The 21,978-nt window shown below is 41.3% G+C and overlaps 1 protein-coding gene across 1 annotated transcript in view; it reads left to right on the top strand.

Moving 5' to 3' along the window:
* Positions 1–21,978, top strand: part of WDR11 (WD repeat domain 11) — a 70,410-nt gene that overhangs the window by 19,617 nt on the left and 28,815 nt on the right. Inside the window, exons 7-15 of the mRNA XM_060241511.1 lie at positions 723–837; positions 2,843–3,038; positions 6,009–6,112; positions 11,310–11,486; positions 13,375–13,459; positions 18,209–18,315; positions 19,845–19,920; positions 20,669–20,777; positions 21,184–21,308. Of these exons, the coding sequence (XP_060097494.1) occupies positions 723–837; positions 2,843–3,038; positions 6,009–6,112; positions 11,310–11,486; positions 13,375–13,459; positions 18,209–18,315; positions 19,845–19,920; positions 20,669–20,777; positions 21,184–21,308 (1,094 nt within the window). The remainder of the gene's footprint in view (positions 1–722; positions 838–2,842; positions 3,039–6,008; positions 6,113–11,309; positions 11,487–13,374; positions 13,460–18,208; positions 18,316–19,844; positions 19,921–20,668; positions 20,778–21,183; positions 21,309–21,978) is intronic.

Raw genomic sequence — 21,978 nt, 5'->3', positions numbered from 1 at the left:
ATATTACTGTTGGTATTCAGGCTTAGTATTTTCATTGAGAATTAAAATCTTTCACAAGAGAACAGTATAAATTATTCACCATCTTACTATTCACTACATATACAAAGTACTTTGGTCTTTCACCACATAATATGTATTGACATCAAAGCATGTAAAGGGAGAGAGTGCTTGTTGGTTTTTTAATTTAGTCACCAGCTAGTGAGTATGAAGTTTACAAGCATAGGCTTCTATCCCTATGTCCAGGATGGTATCCTGACAGTCTGTGGTTGGGGCCTGTGGCAGACTCATACACAATTGGAAAAGCAAGGTAGCAGTTTTGTGTGGGGTATAAATCCAATATCATCATCTTCTCTGAAACTCTTAACTCTTGACTCTGTACTCAGTTAGGGTCCAAAACCATTGCATTCAGGGCCACTTTGAGTTCATTGTAACATTCTTCTATGATAGTTTTGAGAATAATTATACCTCGTGGAGGCAGATAGCTGAGGTGTTGGGATTTTTCTAAGAAAATGTTCCAGATTTGGTTACATATGAAGAACATATGTTGATGAGCAAATTGATTTAATCCAAAATACCACCATGGTAGCACCAATAATTTACAAAAATTTAGACATGTCTGATTGTGCTCATTGATAACAATGGGATTTGTGTTGGCTTATTTTTTTTTACCTTTAGAACCTTGGATAAAAATGTTAATTGAAGTTACTTGTTTTAATGGTTAGGTAATCCCATGTTTTCAGCGTGATGGCTTGTTCTGCTTACATGAAAATGGTTGTATAACTTTGCGAGTTCGCAGATCAGCCAGTAATATAAGCAGTACACCAAGTGAAGATCCAGGTGAGGAGTGTTAATATCCAGTGTATGAGACCTATAAATTAATGTATATGTATAAATAATGTATGATATCTATCCTGCTTAAGGGACCTATAAATTAATGCATATTTTGCCATCTTTTTATTGGTTTTTAAGTAATTTACATGTTTTAATGACTTTGTAAGTTTTATTGTTGTTACCCACCCTGAGCCCACTTGTAGGGAGGGAGAGATATAAATCTAATAAAGTCTAGAAAAACAAAACTTTAATACTTTTTTCAACATGGTAGGTAAAAGTTGCATTTGTAGTTGTTGAAATTTGACCAATCAGTTTACCATGTTGTTTGTGTTAAAGATTTATAGTCTGCCTTTTGACCAAGTGATCTCCAAAGTGGCTTTCAGTATATTCAAATAACAGAAGAAAGATGACTTCTAGTGGAATGCATCTCCTGTCTCAGCTCTGAGCAGCTCTTGCTGCTCTCCTGATGGGGGCTGTAGTTAAAGTCAGTATTATAGCATCACTGTATATTTTAGAACCTCAATAGCTTGAGGTTATTTGACTGCAATAAAGATAATCTCTTCAAAATAAAATGTCTTTTTAATTTATCAGACTGGATACTGTTAATCTGATCTGCTAGCAGAGAAGCTTTCCCATGGTGCAAAGAGCTTTCACTGACAGAACATTCAACTGGCTCAAGTCTCCTCGCACCAAAGGAATACTTTTTCTCAAGCACAATATATTCACAAGATGTGGTCCCTTGTCAGAGATTAACATAAATTGTTTACAGAAGTCTTGAAAAGGGCTTAATGGGCATAAGCTACAAATGTAATTGTAAATGTAAGCAGTCTGAAGTTAAATCCATTGAAGACAGACTTCCTGTGGCTGAGAACAGGAGAACTGGGATTGGTTATTCAGCTCCTGATCTTGAATAATGCCCCCCTGACATCAGTACCAATGCTGAAGAGTCTGGGCATGATTCTGGATACATCCTTGTCAATTGAGGGCCAGATCACAACATGACCAGGTCAGCATTCTTTTACTTAAATCAGGTTCAACAGCTGACCCCCATCCTACCTTGGTTGGACCAAGCCATTGTGATCAATGCAATGGTCACCTTCAGACTGTATTATTATAACTTGCTCCATGTAGGGCTCCCCTTGAGACTGACCCGGAAATTCAGCTGGTCCAGTGACAGCGAAGGTCCTAACTGGAATCCCTAGTAGAGCAAATATTCAGCTGGTGCTCCATCTGCTGCCCTGGCTCCAGATTGAATTCCAGATCAAGTTCAAGGTGTTGGTTTTAACCTTTAAATCCCTTTGCAGTCTGGGACCAAGATATTTTTGGGACTATCTCTTCTGGCATACCCCCCAAAGAGTGTTATGGTCCTTAGGTAACAACATGCTGAAGGTCTTGGGGCCAAGGACCATTCACCTGGCTTCAACTAGAGCTAGAGCCTTTTCAGCAATAGCTCCAGCTTTGCAAAATGTACTTCCAAATGAGATCCAGGTCCTGCAGAGCTTAGCTGAATTCTGCAGGACCTGTAACATGGAACTGTATCACCAAGATAAGACCTATTTATTCAGTGTCCTCTGCTTCTTTCCCTCCTCTCTCTCCCTGATAATCAGTGATATAGTTATACACCATCTGGTCAATTGCTTGAATTGTATGTATTGATTTTAATTGTTTTTAAACTGCTTATTTATGTTGTAATGCGCTCTGAGTCCCACAGTTGTGGGGGAGAGCAGAATATAAATTGAATAAATAAATAATTAACTGGTAAATGTGTACATACTTTTTTCCTTGAGCTTGTTTAGTTGTCAGTTGTGTTGACTTTATTTTGTCTGTTTATTCTTCAGTGCATGGTGCAATGGAGCATAGGTTCCTGTATGCTAAAATTATCTACCCTACCTAGCTCAATATTATCTACAAATAGTAGCACTTCATATATTCATGCAGTGAAAAACAGTAGAACTGGCAAAAGAACTTGCATGTTGTGAGTATTTGACATCCAATATTTTGATATTTACAGACCCTGATCCCATTCAGGAACTCATCTATGACTTACGAAGTCAATGTGATGCTATCAGAGTCACCAAGACTGTTCGTCCATTCAGTATGGTGTGTTGTCCAATTAATGAAAATTCTGCAGCTCTTGTAGTTAGTGATGGCAGAGTAATGATATGGGAGTTGAAGTCCACCATTTCAGGCCGAAGTCTACGCATTAGGTAAGATGTCAGTTTTTATTAATTTTTAAAATAAAATTTATTTATTAAATCTAATTCAATACAAAGGGAGGATAGGGAAAATAAATAATAAAAATATAAATCGAACATGCAAGGATCCAATTTAGACCATTGGATGCATATAACAAACAATTTACAAAAATAGTACATAGTATGCTAGGTGTTGAGAAATAGCCTATAATTCATTCTATTAGCCAAAAAAAGAAATTTTCCCAAATAATTCCAAACCTGGGCCCAAAGCAAATCATAATCCATAGCCAAATAAATATCATTTTTGAAGAAAGGATTATCCATTGTCTTTCCCATACTGGTCCCATAAATTATCATACCACATTTCAATCGTGGGGGTATGTGGGGGTTTCCAATTTTTAGCAATCGTCATGAGAGCTATCGCCAACATTGTCGAGATTAAAGATTTCTGATCTTTGCTCGCCAATTTATTAGACCAGATATCAAATAAAAGAAGTTTAAAATCTATTGGAATGGTTAGATTGAATATAAGTTTTATTTGCTCTACTGCTTTATTCCAAAAATTTGACACTGTTGGACATTCCCACCACATATGATATGGGGAGTCTTTAGTTTTGCAATTCCTCCAACAAACTGGACTTGAGACCCTAGAGATTTTACTCATCATGACAGGGTTTAAATAACAAAGTGAATACATTGTTAAAAATTGGAGTTGGATATAAATGCTTTTAGCCTTAATGGAAGGGGAGTTCCAGATCATTTCCCAGTCGCTTTCATCTAGTCTTTGAGGTAGCATTAAATTTCAATGTATACTATAAGAGGGTGGATTTGAGTTAAGAGGCCGGGCCCAGGGGCTATTCCTGTGCTGCGCCCCAGAGCATGTGGCAGACAAGCGTCATTTGGCTGGCCAGTCCAGCCCGACGGTAGGAGCAGGAGCTTTGGGGGTGTCGGTGCTGGGTGGGGCCTCCCGGCATCTTCGGTGGACCGTGCCGTCCTCAGGCACTCATGGGGGTCCCGGGGGTCAGCAGCATGGGGTGGGGGGAGAGTCCTGGCTGGGACCAGTCGGGACTATATTAGGCCACACACCCCTGAAGTAGCCAATCCTCCAGGAGCTTACAGGGCTCTTAGTACAGGGCCTACTACAAAAAAACCCTGATACTATTGTACTAGTTAATATTGATAACCAAAGTCATGGACCATGGTACAGCTGTGGTAGCTGATACTTAGCATAAGTACCATAACGTCCATTTTACACTTGCTGTTTGTTGCTACATGAGCCACAATTATCTACTTTATGTATGACATCTCATTTTTTAGAAATAGTGATATGTTTTGATGAGTCCTTTTTATCATCTTCAGATTTAAGGGCTTCTTAACCTTCAAACAACATTGTAATTTTATTTGCGGTATAATTTCCATTCCGTTCCAAGTCAAATGCTGACGTATAGAAAAAGTCCCACAAAGCTGTTTTTGTTGGTGGTTGCATAAATCATTCTGCTTTCACAGACCTAAAGCATCCAGAACTTGAAAACACACTTTGATATGAGGCAGAATTTATCTTTTGTGTAGATTCACATTTCTCCTTTTGCATAAGGAATATCTCACATCAATGTGGTTCTTTTGCAAAGCTGTTTTTAATTTATTTTTTATGGTTTGAATCTAAGAGGCAGTTGATAAACTTCCATGAATTTTAAAGGACATCACTAAAAAATCCAAAATTAATAATTCCAAACACTTTTGGTAACTTGCATTTTTTCTACCCAACAAATATTACTCTGTGGTGAAGTAACTATTCTTCAGGTTGTCAGGAAGGGCTGCATCTCTCTAGAGCAGTTAAAATGGTTTCTTGTATCAGAATTTTCTTAATGAATTTCTTGGGGTGGATTTTTTGCCCCCGATATATTCCATGGATTGGGATGAAAAAACAATCTCAATGTCAATATGCATAGACTTCTGGACGTCCCCCCCCCACCCCCGTTTTTTTTTTTTTGTTATTGTTTATAGAAAGCAAACTGTGACTGGTTGGTAACTGTCTGTGGTTTGAAAACCCTGTATAGGTGGGTTTGTGAAGGTTTGTAGTTCGTGGGGTCTCACAAACCACAAACCTTTCTGTTTACCACTAGTCAGTTCAAGGTGATGCTGCACAGCTTGCTAAAGCCATTTGTAGGGGTCCCTTTAAATGGGTTTTGCAAGCCACACAGCCACTGTAGCACAACTCACAAGCCACACCATTTCTTCTTTAAATGTCCTCTTTAAGCCCTGCTGTGTCTGCTGACTCGAACCACCCAAAGCTGCCTGGGAGGGTTGTGGGGGTGGGATAGCATGACTCGAGGTTCGCAAACCATGAACCTGGCCCAGTTCATATTTTGGTTCCTACTTTATATATCCCTACTTTACATATCCCTACTTTAGTCCACTTTTCCCTGCATTCTGCCAAAAAAGGACAACCAGGATATAGAAATAACCCACAACTGTTTATTGAGGGTTGTATGTAATCCTATCTGTTTAAGACATGGTCTTAAAACAGTAGGCTACAGCAACACTAAACTGAGCAGAGAATGCAGGAGAGAACTGATCAGCCTTATCTAGTTATTAAACACTAATATGAGAAACATCACTTTTTGCATAAAAAGTATAACTTTGTCAACTGAAATAATATTTTAAAATTGTTAACCCATTGTTATGTGCTGTGATGTACATAGAAGTCTTATGCATTACTCAGTATTTCTTTGTGCCCCCAAGAAATTTCTGTCAGTAGCAAGCTGGCCATCCAGTATTAGGACCTGATAGGTGTTTACCTTATCTGTAACAAAGACCTCTAGTACAGTATTTTGCCAGTATTTCATGTCTAGTAAGGAAAAATATAATAAATCTGCCCTTGGTTGCCTCCTTTGGTCGACAGTCAAGTTCTCTACTTCCATAGCCCATTTTGGTTATATTGTTGCTTGACTGAAAGTCATATGCTGTGGTTCTCTTTTGCAGCGGTTTGAGTGCATCACCTTTGTATTCACCTGTGTCATTCTGTGGAATTCCTGTGGGACCATCACAGAACAAACTTCCAGATTTGTCACTAGATAATATGATAGGTATGTGTGAAGGCAGGCGTTTACTAGCTGCTGAATTTTTAAAAAATCTCATGGTGGAAGCATGAATGAACAGCTGATTGATTATTAGTTTAAAACTGAATGTTGGTTTTTAAAAGTGAATGTTGGAAAAATGACGTTCCTTATGTATAGCCAACCTTGTATTTTCTATTGGACCCCAGGTCTCATTGACATGAAAACACCATTTCTTGGTACAGTTTGAAATCAGGGGACTTCTCACTTCTGCAGAATTGAAACAACTATTTAGATTGATCCATCCTTAGCAAAAGACTCTCTGACCCTCAGTTGCCTCTTGACCAAAAACGAGGCTGTTGAACATCCAAAAATAAGGCTGGGTCTAAAAGCATCAACTTGAGAGCCAGTTTGGTGTAGTGGTTAAGTGCGTGGACTGTTATCTGGGAGTTGATTCCCCAATTCTCCACATGCATCTGCTGATGTGACCTTAAGTCAGTCATGAGTTCTTGCGGAACTGTTTCTGTTGGAGCAAGAATCTACATAAACCCAGTCTGACAGCTACAGTATGACAGCTGGTGATCTAGCTGCCAGGCTAGGTCACAGTGACCTGATCAGCAGACCGGCTTGAGCCGGCAGAAGCCAAGTGATGCAATCTGCTGAGTCAGCACGGCCAGGATTGGCTGCTTGGACTATATATGATCTGTGTGTGCATCACACAGGTCTCTCCCTGTGAGATGGTGGTTAGGCGAAGCACTTTGTCCGTGGAGGTGATATTGTATAGACTGCACAAGAGAGCACTTGTTGTGTATATATGTTAATACACCTTTTGGCACTAGTTGCACGTGTCTGCCTGATTTTCTTTCCTGAAGCCCTGTGTCGGGCAAGTCATCTCCCTCACTCTGCTACTCCCGCTCCGACAGGGTTATGGGCCCAGGGCGGTTCCGCTGCGCGGAGGAGAGAGTTGAGAGTTGAGCTGACTGTGAGTTTGGAAAGAGCCGGAGGCGAGGAACGCCGGTGAAGGACACAGAAGCACCACCGTTCTCTGTTTGAGAGCCAGAGGGACGTCGGCAGCCAGCTGTGAGGAGGAGTCGGCACGATGGCTCAGCAACAGCTTGGAGTAGCCGTTGAGAAGCTCACCTCAGCCAACTACGCGGTGTGGAGCCTGAGAATGCAACACTACCTCAAGCGTGAAGGGCAATGGCTGTTCGTGAGTAACCCCCCTGCCGACTTATCTCCTGCCGAGACTGTGTTATCGGATAAGGCACTGGCCAACATAGTGCTATCTATAGGAGATGACCAGCTGGTTTATGTGCGAGGGAAGGACACTCCCAAGGCTGCCTGGGACGCGTTGAGTGCGGTGCATGTTAGCACCACTGCTGGTTCCCTCATGGCCTTGACAAGGAGGATGTTCCGCACCGTTATGCCGGCTGGAGGGTGTGTGAAAGATCACATCAAACGGCTAACGGACTGTTTCGTTGAGCTGGAGGCAAGAGGCAAGACTGTAGCTCCAGACGACAGAGTGTACATTTTGCTGTCGTCGTTGCCACCTGAGTACACTCCCCTGATAACTTCTCTGGAGACGGTGGACGTAGCGACCCTGACCATGGAATACGTCTGTGCCCACCTGCTTGACTTCCAAGAGAGAATTGCGGCCGTGAGCTGTCCGGGGGTGTCGGCCGGGCAGCGTGCTGTTATCGGTGTGTCCGGGAAGACAGCCAAGAATGAGCCAGCTTTTGCTGCTGGCAGGCGTCCGAAGGTGGAGGAAGTGGAGCCGACTGCGTTTGCAGTCCGTCGCTGCTATGGATGCGGGTCGTCGCAGCACCTGCTCCGAGCTTGCCCTGAGAGGGAGAAGAGGCGGGGGCGTGTGCGGCGAGAGCGGAGGACCGCCAGCCCGTGTGAGGAAGCAACCCGGCTGGTCACGTCTGCAGTAGAGAGCACAGGGTCTGCTTGGATTTTAGACTCCGGGGCAACGAGCCATCTCTGCTGCGAGAAGGAGTTGTTGAAAAACATTGACAGTCCTGAGCATAAGTATGTGAGATTGGCTGATGGGACCACTGCCAATTCTGTTTGCTCAGGCAATGTGGAATTTCCTGCACTGAAATGTATGTTGCAAAATGTGTTGTATGTACCCTCACTGCAGTCTAACCTGTTGAGTGTTAGCACACTGTTTGACCAGGGATACCAGGTGAGATTTGAGAAAACCTGCTGCAAAATCCTGGGAGGTGGGGGAAAGTTGCTTGTGACAGGAAAGAGGGAAGGTAAACTGTATGTGGTCCAGAGTGATTGTGCCCAGGTGGCTCAGGTGTCGAATGAGCCTGTGCACAATAATTGTATACATTTGCTCCATAGGAGACTTGGGCACTGCGGATTTGGGGCGTTAAAGAAAACCCTGGAGCTTGTGCCTAGTTTGAAAGTAAATCCTTGCAAATGTTACTTGGATTGCCAGGTCTGCAAGAAGACCAAAAGCAAGGCGTGTGCTGTTGCTAAAGAAAGCTCAAGGGAAAGCACACGAGCCCTGGAACTAGTCCATTTAGACGTTATTGGCCCATTGCCAAAGAGTCTGTCGGGGAGGAGATACTGCTTGGTGGCCACCGACGACCACACGAGGTACGCGTGGGTTTTCACCATGGTGCATAAGTCTGAGGTGTATAAGACATTCACCAAGTGGGTCAAAGCAGTGGAGAGACAATTAGGGGTTAATCTCCTAGCTGTACAAACCGACAGAGGGGGGGAATTCTTATCTAACCAGATGAAACGTTGGCTGGAGAACAAGGGCATTGCCCACCGTCTGACGAACCCGGCAACGCCCCGAGAAAATGGGCATGGGGCTGTATTGCAGAATGTGATGTATTGCATGTTAGAGGATGCACAACTGCCAATGACCTATTGGGCAGAAACCATACATGCAGCTGTTTTTTTGCAAAATAGGGTTTGGTGTAATACTGTGAAAAATGTGCCTTACAGGTTACTGTTGAACAAGACCCCAGATTTGAGTTCTTTAAAAGTCTTTGGGTCACGGGCTCGGGTTGGCATCCACTCCACGAGTAGCGGGGAGGGGGATGTCCGGGCAGAGAGCCTAATTTTTCTGGGCTACAAGCCAAGGGCCAGGTGTTATCGTTTCTGCAATAGCAAAAGCAAGATAACACTTAATAAGAGTGCCCAGTTCAATGAAGAAAGCAGCTGGCCAAGGTTGCACTCCTTGCAGAAACAATTTGTCCTGCTGCCAAGTAGCGATAACGATGTTGGAGCGCAGCCCAGAACTCCAGCCCAGGAGGTGGCACCCAGTGGGGCTGGAGAAGGTGAGCCGAATGCTGGCACAGAGCCTGACGAGCAGAGTCAGGAGGCAGAGCCTCAAATGCAGGAACTGGAGGTAAAGTGTGAGAGTCAGGAGGTTCAACACCCAATTACAGGGGCAGAGCAACCAGCCCAGGAGGTGGGAACAGAGCAACCCGAAGAAGACAAAGCTGGTCCAAGCACAGGGCCACGGGTGTCTGCCAGGTCCACCAAAGGCCAACGTCCCGCTAGGTACAAGTGTCCCTATGTCACTCTGACTGTCAATCCAGACCCACCCGGATTTGAGGAAATGTTAAAAGAAAAGGCTAAGAAATGGAAAGCCTGGGTGGCAGAATGCGAGGCAAGGGAGAAGGAGGCTGAAGCCAAGCGTCTGAAAGAGCTGGCTGAACAGGAACACGATGATGTGTTTTACAATCATGATGAGTTCCTGAACGAATTCCGGAAAGGGTTCCGAGCTACGTAAATATGAACTGTAATGTTGCTGGTGGACATGTATGTAAACTGTGTAAAGTGTTTTGGTGTACTGGGTTTAAATAGATTAGGAGGTGTGTTGGAGCAAGAATCTACATAAACCCAGTCTGACAGCTACAGTATGACAGCTGGTGATCTAGCTGCCAGGCTAGGTCACAGTGACCTGATCAGCAGACCGGCTTGAGCCGGCAGAAGCCAAGTGATGCAATCTGCTGAGTCAGCACGGCCAGGATTGGCTGCTTGGACTATATATGATCTGTGTGTGCATCACACAGGTCTCTCCCTGTGAGATGGTGGTTAGGCGAAGCACTTTGTCCGTGGAGGTGATATTGTATAGACTGCACAAGAGAGCACTTGTTGTGTATATATGTTAATACACCTTTTGGCACTAGTTGCACGTGTCTGCCTGATTTTCTTTCCTGAAGCCCTGTGTCGGGCAAGTCATCTCCCTCACTCTGCTACTCCCGCTCCGACAGTTTCTCTCAAGCAGTTTCTGTTAGAGCTCTCTCAGCTGCACTTACCTCACAGGATGTCTGTTGTGGGGAAGGGAAGGGAAAGGAGTTTGTAAACCCCTCTGAGGCTCCTTTGGGTAGTGAAGAGTGATGTATAAATCCAGTAGTGATGAGCTGGGTAAAAATCCAGCTCTTCTTTATCATTAAAATATGAACCAGTTCCTTATACACTGTCCAGAATGACAATAAACCACAGCCCTGTTCTGTACTCCAACAACAGTATCTCTTGCATTCTGCTTCCATTTATTCAGTTTCATTGACCCCATTACCAGCTCCAGGCACCTGTTCAACATATTCACCACTATGCCTGACTCAGTGAAAATTGGAAATACAACTGAGTGTCACTTACTGTGGCCCAGGTTTCAAGGACTGGAGTCTATTTAGATGCATGAAGCTCAGGAAACAAGTATAAAAGTTTCTGCTAGTCCTTTGAGATGCCATAAGATTCTTGATTGTGTTTGTTTCTTCCAGCTAACATGGTTGTCCCTACTGAATTTAGTTACTAAGCAATCATATCACGTTATTTCACATGAGCTTCAGTATCTAATTTCTCTGAATATTGTCTTTCCAAATAAAAAGCTGGGTTATTGCAATGAGATGGAATTTGAAATATTGTCTGAGCTCAGTATTAAATCAACAGGTAATAAAATTGTTCTGTTTTGTTTTTTCTTAAGTAAAAAGCTATTTAAACCTGCAGTTTATGCAAACAAATGACAAAATCTACCAGTGACATCTCTTGCACACTTCCACTGAAGTAAGTGCGTGTTGTCCTTGTGATTCCTCTGACATGAGCACAATTGATGCTTGTTTAATGAGGATAATGCTTGATGAGAAATGTGATGACATTTCTAGTTTATATAGTTCATTGTATTTTGTATTTAGTAATTATGTATTGTCAAGTAAAAACCAGAGGTTTTACATGTCTCTTCTGTTTCATATTAAAACAGGCCAAGGCACAATTTCTAGTGAAGAACAACTGAAAAATTACTGTTTGCAAGAAGTGCACCTCAAATTCCTGTTAACAGGGCTTCTTTCAGGACTTCCTTTACCTTCATTTGCTATCCGTATGTGCCCACCACTTACCACAAAAAACATAAAGCAATACCAGCCCCTCCTTGCTGTCGGTAAGTGTAATATGTCATGAATTACAGAGATCCCTATTTAAATCTGACTCCAAGTGGTAACTGGTTCAGGAAGATCTGACATCTGTTTAAATCAAGTGTTCTCTTCAGCCAGAATACTGTGCTTCACTGTGCTCTTTGCTATGCCAGGACCCCTTCTCCCTCAAAGGACTAGTCTGGTATCTTGGACAAGGTGATGGCAGACAATTTTCTTTTTTTCAGCATCTAGGAGGGTCTGCAAATAGGATCAAAATAGGTCCTACAATCACATGGAATGTGTGTCATAAAATACTGGCCAGAGGCTTTTCTGCGAAGAGTGATCCTAAAATTCAAAGGTCTCTTCTCTTTTTTTAAATTCATCAGTACTAAAGATTAATTTCCAGAAAAGACAGTACAACTAACCCATTTTCGCACCTTGCCTGATTTTCCCTTACCTGGTTTATCCTATGTGAGTCTATAGTCAAAACTATTTTAATCCCATAACATCTTTTTATAATAGGTTTCCTGTTATGTCTGTTAGAATTCACCAAACACAATAGACATTTTCACCTGAATGATACATTGCATTTGCAACCCATGGGAAAGCTATGCAGCTTCCCTAGTACATTGTTTCATTCACACAATCAAAGCATTGTTCTAGGAACAATCACGTCATAGCTCAAAGGCTATAGCCATATGCACTCTGGTTCTTGTTGGTCTTTCTCTCTCTTGTTGTGAGTAAGTGACTGTGTGTGTGTGTCTGTTTATGTATGTGTGTATTATCTGGACATCCACTAACTTACATTCCCAACACAAAACTAAGTACAACTTCTTCTTTGAGTGGAATGTCAGTTTATTCTCATCTTTCTCCTCAAATCTCTGTTCTAGAATAGTTTCCTTCTTGTCTCTATACAGCTATCACCTTTATTTTCTGAACTTGTATGAGTGTTTATAGAGTGCTTTTTCAGTTAATAAGTTTTATTGTTATTTCTTTTAATTTTCTTTCATAAAAGCATTTCATTAATTAAGGCCTGATTCATTTGAGAGTGCTACTGAGCGAAAAACCCTTGTAAACATAGGTGGAGATCCTGCTTGTTGCCCCCTCTTGCTTGTTTGGGTCTCCTAACTCAGGAGATCCTCATAACCACTTAGGGTAACATCTTGCATCAGTCCAAAGCAATTAGTGGCTTTAATGACCAATGGTTGGCCTAATTACACACTAAGTATGATTTGTCCTCGCCATACTAGTGCATGCTTTTTTCGGGGGAAGTGGGGGCGCTGCACCTTTGATAATAACACAATCAGTTATTGCCAACTTAGATTTCTTATGGTTAGACTACTGTAAAGTTTTTAATCTGGATTTCTTATGACTCAGGGTGAATCCTTTGAATTCTAGCCTTTCTGATCTGGTGTTAATTCCTACTGGCTGTTTTAAAGAAGCACCCATATATGAAATAAATCTTAAGGCCAGTGCAGCAATTTTACCTGTCTAATAAAACATGTTGAGTCAAAGCACTCTTTCTCTTTATTTCCCTAATTTTTATTCATCACATTGAATGATCGTGAAGTTTGCTAATGAATGAATCACTTTGGGGCTGGACTTTGTAACCTTTAGTGCTTTTCAGAGCCTTGAACAACAACTTACAATTTAAGCATTTCAGTTACTGCAAAGCTCTGCGGTACAAGCAACTGCCTAACTCTTATTAGATTGCTGAGGTTATCCAATTTTCCTAGTATATTTGGGCTACCAGCTGTAAAATGTGGCTAGTGTTTAGTTCAGCGCTGAACTGTGAATGAACCGAGTGCAGGGAAATCTGTCCATCAGAGTACATTAACTTTGTTTCCCAAGCATGCATTTAAAATATTTGTGAGTTTCTGCAGATTTTATAAAAGTTCTAATACCTTTTTGCAGGGACAAGCAATGGCTCTGTCTTGGTGTACAATCTTACCAGTGGACTCCTGCATAAAGAGTTAAGCATTCATTCCTGTGAAGTCAAGTGAGTCTCTTTTAATTGCTAATGGTCCTTGGGGAGAAGAAGATTAAAGTGATTGATGTTCATAAGCAATGTGAGCTTTTGGCACCATGGTAAATAGGAAGACTGTTCAACAGGGTAATCTTCTATAACTAATAGAACTGCAGTTTTGTAAAAACAACTCATTGTGGAAATTAGTTTAAACCTTGTTTAGAATTACAAATATTTGAAGTAGTAACAAATATGCCAGTTAATCAAGGTTGAGTAGGACAAGCAATTTCTTCCCTAGAACACTGCAGCAGGAAGAACTCTGCCTAAATAGATCCAGGTGGGCAGCCATGTTGGTCTGGATTTAGTGGGGTGTAACTCTGCCCACGATACCACCACGCATCTCCTTTTGCCTCCACGAGTTGGAAAAACAACTTGATAGGGATGGGTTGACCAAACCAGTCCCATGGCACCCTTTCAGTTAGCAGGTGGTTAACAGGAACACGTATTTCCTGTTTTCAGAATGCAGTTGTCACATTTTAATGACATTATGTCCAAGGTTACAGTTGACAGCTTTCCTTTTAACAGAATAACTAGATTATGTACAGTATCATTCTTTCAGTTGCACATGTCAAGAGTGCTTTCCCCGCTACCTGGCATCATGGAAATCTGAAAGTGACATATGTAACAGAAGAGAATATACTGTTAGCTGTGGTGTGTGGCAGACAAATTGGAGGTTGGCTTATCAATGTGCTAAATACTCCAAAATACCTAGCAACAATTAATGATGGTAGTAATGAAAGTCCTGCTGTTGGCTAGATCCTATAAAGGATTTGTATTGTGCAGAGTAGTCACTGGAGAAAGCATACTGACTTTGTACCATTTCTTTTTCTGTTTCTAAACTACTAATATACTATAATCATTTTTATATTTTGTTATTCAGCCTTTGTTGTATTTTATTAACATTAAAATGCATTAACATTAAATACCAATGGTAATATTTCACAAATGTGAGTTTAGGAACCATTTAAAATGCTTTATCTCATTAAAGTCCAACCAGTGTATTTAGTTCTATATGCAAAGCTTTAAGCGTAGCTATACTTTCATCTTTTTTCCCTGCTTAATAATTGATACTGTAGCTTCAGTTTTTCCTAATCTTAAATGCTGTGGTATCCAAGTATTAAAAACATTTGAAGATTTTTAGTTTTAGGGATTTTTTTAGTTTTAAATAAAATTAAATTGAAATCTCTATGTGACTCTGATCTGTTGGGAATACCTCAGTAGAATATGAAATCACACACAAATATATTTTTAAAGAGAAGCAGAAGAATGAGAAAATGAGGACCTGTATTTCTTAGCTACAAAGATTATAGAAATGATTTGTGCTTCTCGTTTCCATATATATATATATATATATATATATATATATATATATATATATATATATATATATATATATATATGAAGTAAACAAAATAAATTTTGTTTTATAGGAAAACCCATCCATATGAATCTTCATATAGTTTTAAAAATTGTGGATACCTGGTCAGTTTTTATTTTTTTCTTTGTACATCTAATCAGTTTAGCTCTGATTCACCTAAAAGCACCAGCTTTAAAAATGTGGGCCTATTTTTGGACAGTTAGGTCTGTCAGCCTTAAATGGGAATCATAGCTTAATGGATTGTTTATATTCAGAAGAATGCAAGTATACTTATGAATACCAGGGACAATACAAACAAAGAAAAGTCTGTAGACTTACAGAAGCACCAAAACAGGTCAAGAAGGCATGTGTGTGGCCATCACTGGAAATAGGGTTGTGGACAAGGTAGATCTTAGTCTGTTGGTTGGTGGAGAAGTTGCTTAAGGACTGAGGAGCCAGTCTGTGCTAGGGTGAGTTGTACTCATCCTTAAAAGAGTGGGTTTATAGCTTGCAGGTGCTACTAGATCCTGACCTACAGTTGGAGGGTCAGGTCTTCTCTATGGCAAGTAGTAACTCTTATCAGCTGATTGACAAGCTAACGCCATTTCTTGAAAAGCATGATCTGGCCACAATGACCCATAGGGCTTGACTTTGAAAACTGCTCAGAGATTCAAAAATGTAGTGGCTAGGCTACTGTCAGGGCATGGTATAGGGATCATATCACCCCTGTGCTAAAAGATCGGCACTGGCTACCCAGCTGTTTCCAGGCACAATTCAAAGTGCTGGTCCTTACTTTTGAGGTCCTAATGTCTTGGGGCCAGGGTACCTGAAGCACTGTCTCCTCCCATACTGTCTAGTTCAACAGTTAAGATCAGTCTCCCGAGCTCTGTTTTCTGTGACCACACCTTCAGAGATGAAGTGGGTGGCAGTGAGCAGTGCCGGCACGTGGGAGTCGGCAAAATAGGCGATGGCCTAGGGTGCCGACTCCCAGGGCTGCCTTCCCCCGCCATGATCGCCTCCCCCCCGCCGCTGCCCTCCTGCCTCCCTCTCTCTGTGGCGCTGGAAGCCAGGGCCGTGCTCCACCCCCCCTGCTGACATTGCCACCACTATTGCTTCCCTCCCTCCCGGCATGAATTGCCTTCCTCCCTCACCGCCACCCTCCCTCCCTTCGCACCATGCTCCAGCGCTGTGCTCCCCCCCCCCCCCGAGCCTAGGCTGGTCCTTACCAGCTGCTTTCATACGTGCAGCTTCTAAGCCTTTGAAGGGCCTGCGATAGGAGAGTTCTCTCCTCTCACTTCCAGTTCCAGGAAGGAGGGGAAGCGAACTCTCCTCCTGTGGGCCCTTCAAAGCCTTAGAAGCCGCGCGCATGGAAGCAGCTGGTAAGGACAAGCCTAGGCTTGCGGTGGAGGGGGGGAGCAGAGCGCGGCGCAAAGGGAGGGAGGGAGGAGGGTGGGGGGAGGCAATCGTGCCAGGAGGGAGGCAGCAGCAATGACAGCAGGGGGGAGCATGGCGCTGGCTTGCAGCCCGTGACCGAAATAGGGCGGGATGGTGGGCAGGGGGGTGGGCGATGGAGCGAACGGAAGGGGGGAGGGCGCGAAAGTTTTTTTTTTAAAGGAGGGGGCTGGGGGCAAATTCCAGCCTGGGGCACTGGAAAACTCAGCGCCGGGCCTGGCAGTGAAACAAGGCAGTTTCTCTAATGGCATTTTAACTATGAAATACTCTTCTCCTCAAAACTCATCTATCACCTACTTTGCTTCCTTTTAGATGCCAGGTGAAAACACACCTTTTTAACCTAGGTTTTTAATTAGACGTTTTATCTTTCCAGCTTTTTAATGGTTCAGTTCTGTTTTATGGATAGTTTGTAGGCTACTTATGTCTAATGATTTTTTAATGGCTAGTTATTTATACTGTGGGTTTTAATTGTAAACTGCCTCAAGCAGGACCATGAAGAGGCAACATAGAAATATTCCAAATAAGTAATTAAATGGTCTGATACAGAAAGGTTCTTACTCGAGGGAAATTTTTTATCCACCGCAGCATTTCCACACTTACATTCACTGATACTTATTCTTCCCATGCAAAAGACTGGAAAAGTCTCAAAAGCACTGACTATTTTACTCTCCAGGGTAATATTACCTGTCTCTTGAAGCAATATACTTGCATGTTCTTAATGCCTCATTTCCAAATATCACAGGTAGGATTTACATTCTGAAAGTTCAGTAGGGGCAGTCTTTGTGTTAAAGCTGGAATTTAGAAGTTCAGAGTTGTGAGACTTTAGATCTCTTTATTCCATAGCTTCATTAAAGGGAATGTCACAGATTTCAGTTTGTGTAAAAATCCATGAGCCTTCCACTTTTAAAGAATAGATTCAGTCTATAAAACTAGTGTAGTGTGCCTCTTAATTGTACCCAGTGAATGGTAGCTAGTTTTTATGACAATACTTACGAGGAACTAAAATATTCCATCAGGAGTGCATGCTGTTGGATTCCTGTATTAAAACTAAAGCACTCTAATTTAATGCACTGAAGTAATGCGTGTCACCTCTTACTCAGGACAGTAGCAAAAGGAAAGCTTCAGCAGTGCAAACATTTTTGTTGGAAGCATGCCCATCTCTATTTAGTGAAGCAAATCACATCCAACCCAGGTTATTTCATAGTGTATATGTTCAATAAAACACACGAGGATGTCCTAGAAGGCTCCAATAACAAAAGTTCTTCCTAGGACTTGATTTATCATGCAGCCAACTGGCAAGTGGCTGATCTGTGCCTGAAATACTAAGACATACAATATTTTACCCACAAAGAGGACAACAGTTTGTTGCCTTTTTTCCATATTTGATCTGTGTAGTTGGCTTTTGGATGACATAGAACAGAATATTCTGTTGTCAACTGTAGAGATGTTATAATAATAATCTTTCTACTGTGTTTCCCTAATACCTTGCACTATTGTGGAATCATTTATGGTACCTAATGTTGTAGACATCCTAATGTAAAGAAATTAGATATTTTTTTTTACTTAGTAGCACTTTGCGCATCTGTGTTCTGTGCTTTCCTCCTGCCTTTTGGTTTCTTCTCAGCACCTCAGAGGATGATGTTTTCCTTCTTTGTTCTTAGCTGATGAAATGTGAAAACTTTATATATGTTAGTGCTTTGTACTGCTGTCATTGTTCTGTTGTATTGTGTAGGAGTCTTTGTAGAGTGAGTGAGCTATATTTTTGTCTTCATATAGGAGAAGAGCTTCAAAGTAGGTTCTCCCACTGTATACACTGCAAACTAAGCCACAATACATTTCTCACCCTATTAACCTGCAGCATTTCCTACTGACTTGAATATCTCACATACTGTATGTCAATTCTTCTCTGACAGGGGCATTGAGTGGACAAGCTTGAATGGCTTCCTTTCTTTTGCCACATCAACACCTAATAATCTGGGGCTAGTGAGAAATGAACTACAGCTGGTTGATCTTCCTACAGGTAACTATATTATGAAACGTACCTATTGACAATCAGATAGGTATTTGACATCTGTGAAAGTTTGCATGCAGAATCCTATCTGTTGACTATTTCCCTTCAAATGACAAAGATTGAATGTGTGGAGTGTTTCGTATGGTTTTTGAAAAACTGGAATTAAACATTCTAGGCATCTCATCTCTGCAAGCTGACTGAAGAGTCCATGAATAATCTTTCAAGCGTAAATTAGAAGAAATTTTGATAGCAAAATATTGAGTACTATTAAAATGGTTTACATTTTAACTTCATCTGAGACCTCATATATATTTGGCACTGGTCTAAAAATTCAGTTAACTCATGTTTCTCAGACTTTCTGAAATCTTGCCTTCATCCTAACTCGTCCCTAACTCATCCCTCATCCCTTCATGCTAACTCATCCCTGTCACCATGGGTATCTACCTAACTCCTGCTGCCCCCTTCACTGCTTTTTGCCTGCCCACCTCTTTCTACACACACCATTTTTTTCTGTCTGTCACATTTAGAGGAGTATACAGGGTTCTCCCCCTCCCATTTTATCTTTCAACAACCCTTAGCCCAACCCTTATTCACTGAACAGCTGAATAAGAATTTGAACTCATCTCTCTTCAGTGCAGAACCTTAAATTATTCTTGTCACGTACTCCTCTCGTACCCATAATAAGCTCCCAGGAATGGGGATCCTGCAGTTGTTTCTCTCTCTCCTTCTCCCTCTCCCTTCTTCCCTTCTTCCCTCCCCTCTGACTAGTAACAACAGGAAGCCCTCCAGTGCAGTGACAAATATGTGGACTCTTCAGGACACTGGTGCATCCCCTAGTGTCTTTAGAAAATCAATCTGTTTCTCTGTGTTCAGTTTCCTACGGTTTTCTTAGGAATAGCTTGTATGATCGAGGCACATTAGAACTTTTCAGTCATGAGTACTAATTGTTCAGCTGTTGCCTGCTTGAAAATTCCAGCAAAATACAGTGTGACACTGGAGGTGATAACCTTGTAGAACTTTAAGTTGAAAGGCTGTCTGTAATGGAATGGGCTGAAGCTAAACTAAAATGCTCATAATGCCTCATACTGGGCACTGGATTCTTAATTTACAATTTATGATTGAGAAGATGAAATTTAATAGAAATAGAGAAATTAACAGGCTCTACATTTATTGCCTTGTGGTAGTGGACTCTCACCATCGTTCTCCAATTCTGACATATTTATTGCCATTGCTGTTTTCCCACATAAGGGATGCTATCCAGAATAAACTTGGTATTCTTGCATTTTGTTAGTTTCAGTATTTTGCCACTGGGTTCTAACTTTGTACTGTTTTGTGTGCTTAACCATTGCCCACTAGCTAAATGTAGCACTGCTCACTGTACCTCATTTCATCATCTGAAAAAGTATGCATGCACATGAAAGCTTACATGCTGAATAAAACTTTGTTGGTCTTAAAGGCGCTACTGGACTCCAATTTTGTTTCAGTGGCTTTGCTTGTGCGCGTTACAGTACGCCTTTTGTGTCTTCCTTGTGCATTAGGTAGAAGCATTGCATTTCGTGGGGAACGAGGCACTGATGAACCAGCCATTGAAATGATAAAAGTATCTCACTTGAAGTAAGAAGACTATCCTGGAGAAAATTGATGTGTTATCTTGTGCTGAATAATGTTAAGATCTTTGTAGCAGGCAAGAATAATACAGTACATAGAGAACTGTGTACAGTAGGAAGACAATTGAATAACCAGTATTGGTTTGGCATTCAGATATTCTGCATTCCTGTGTAGGCCATACTTGTGCAAAAGGACAGGAGTTATCTCTGTAATATTGTGCCCCATCTACCTTTGCTTCTTTTCCCCCAGGGATGGTATTGCTTTTGAACTTACTTTTGGCTGCTTCTCATACTATCAGACTACCTGGTATCAAGCCTTACCTGGTTTCGAGCCTTACACTATAATAGTTTCATAAAAGCAACAGCAAATAAGATGTTACATTTGTAGAAAATTTAAAGCTGAATCAGTATATATTTTTATTTTTTAAAAGGCAACATTTTTGTGCAGTACTTTATTACTAAAATTAAAATAGGACAAAGTTTGAGTCCAGTGGCACCTTTAAGACGAACAAAGTGTGCATGCACATGAAAGCTCATACCTTGAATCAAACTTTTTTGGTCTTAAAGGTGCTGATGGACTCAAACTTTGTTCTACTGCTTCAGACCAACATGGCTACCTAGCTGAATCTAAAATTAAACTATTTATTAATATAAAATGTTATCATTTCTAAGCTTGCTTTGTAAACACAAAACAAACTGCATATAATTTTATTAGTTCACAGCATTAAAAGCTCTTTCTCTCTCTTTGTTTTCAGGCAGTATTTGGCAGTTGTGTTTAAAGATAAACCTTTGGAACTGTGGGATATCAGGACGTGTACTCTTCTGAGAGAAATGTCCAAAAACTTTCCTACAATCACTGCTTTGGTAAGCAGTTTTGGTTGTTGTGCTTTTCTTTCAGAAAACTTAAGGCAATGTACAAAAATATACAGGCCCTAACCAGACCGAGGCCAGTGTAATGTCAGGTGCCCCCTCCCCTCCATCTTACTATCTTACCAGTCTAAACCTTGCATTGTTTGAAATGCAGCTATATGCTTCTGCATTTATTTATAGGACACATTTCCTTTGGTGTTGAAATCTTTCACCTGCTTGTCTTCTTAATATAAACAAGCTAGCAAAGAAAAGGAGAGGGCCTGATTCAAATATTGGGCCATTCCATAAAAAACATTGTGCTTATGTGGGTAAATCTGAGTTGAAAATAATCCTTAAAAATTAAAAGTTGTAAATGATTTCTTTATGTAGATTATAAAGATTATACATTCTCTTCTCCCAGGAATGGTCACCTTCACATAACCTGAAGAGTTTACGAAAGAAGCAGCTTGCAGCTCGTGAAGCTATGGCCCGGCAAACTGTTTCTGATACTACTGAACTGAGCACTTTAGAATCTTCTGTGATCAGGTATCTGTGCTGTTCAAGTGAGAAATCACATCCACTTTTCAGCAGCTTGATGTTTTGCCAAAGGTTATACTTAATAGCTTTGTGAGTTTTCACATGAATAAAAATGAAATATTCATCCAAGCTGGGATTTTTGAATTCCCTTTGCTGCCTGAGAGAAATGTAAGGTAACAGACAAAGCATGAGCCAGAGTCAGACTCCCAGTATTACTGTCATATGTAAATTTAAGTCAAGCTTATGTGAGTATGAATTATATGAAAACTATGGTGCATGGATAAATAAGCTAGTGAATATTACTTGAGTCTAAACCTGATAAGACTTGTTTTAGTGATCAGTTGCTCAGAATAATATTCATGTGTGCCCAGCATGCATTGGAATGGATTGCACAATCCTTGAGCATAAGTATGGGGGAAAGTTCTAGCATTTCCTTTCCAACCCCAGGAAATTTAGTTGTGGAACCATATAGACTGAGGGACAGGACTGGTTCTGCCACTAGACAAACTAGGCAATCACCTAGGGTGTCAGCCTTCTGGGTACGCAGAATTGGGTGACTCAGTGATGTTATTACTGCAGGGGAGGGGGGCACCAGAAGTTAGCCTTGCCTAGGTTGCCAGGTAATCTAGGAATGGCCATGTTGAGGGACTTTATTAAGGAGGAGCAAAGAGGAAAAAAC

This window comes from Heteronotia binoei, chromosome 6 (genome assembly GCF_032191835.1).
Source record: "Heteronotia binoei isolate CCM8104 ecotype False Entrance Well chromosome 6, APGP_CSIRO_Hbin_v1, whole genome shotgun sequence".
Lineage (NCBI taxonomy): Eukaryota > Metazoa > Chordata > Lepidosauria > Squamata > Gekkonidae > Heteronotia > Heteronotia binoei.
The sequence above is the reverse complement of the archived record's forward strand: the minus strand, read 5'-3'. Positions and strand labels throughout refer to the sequence as shown.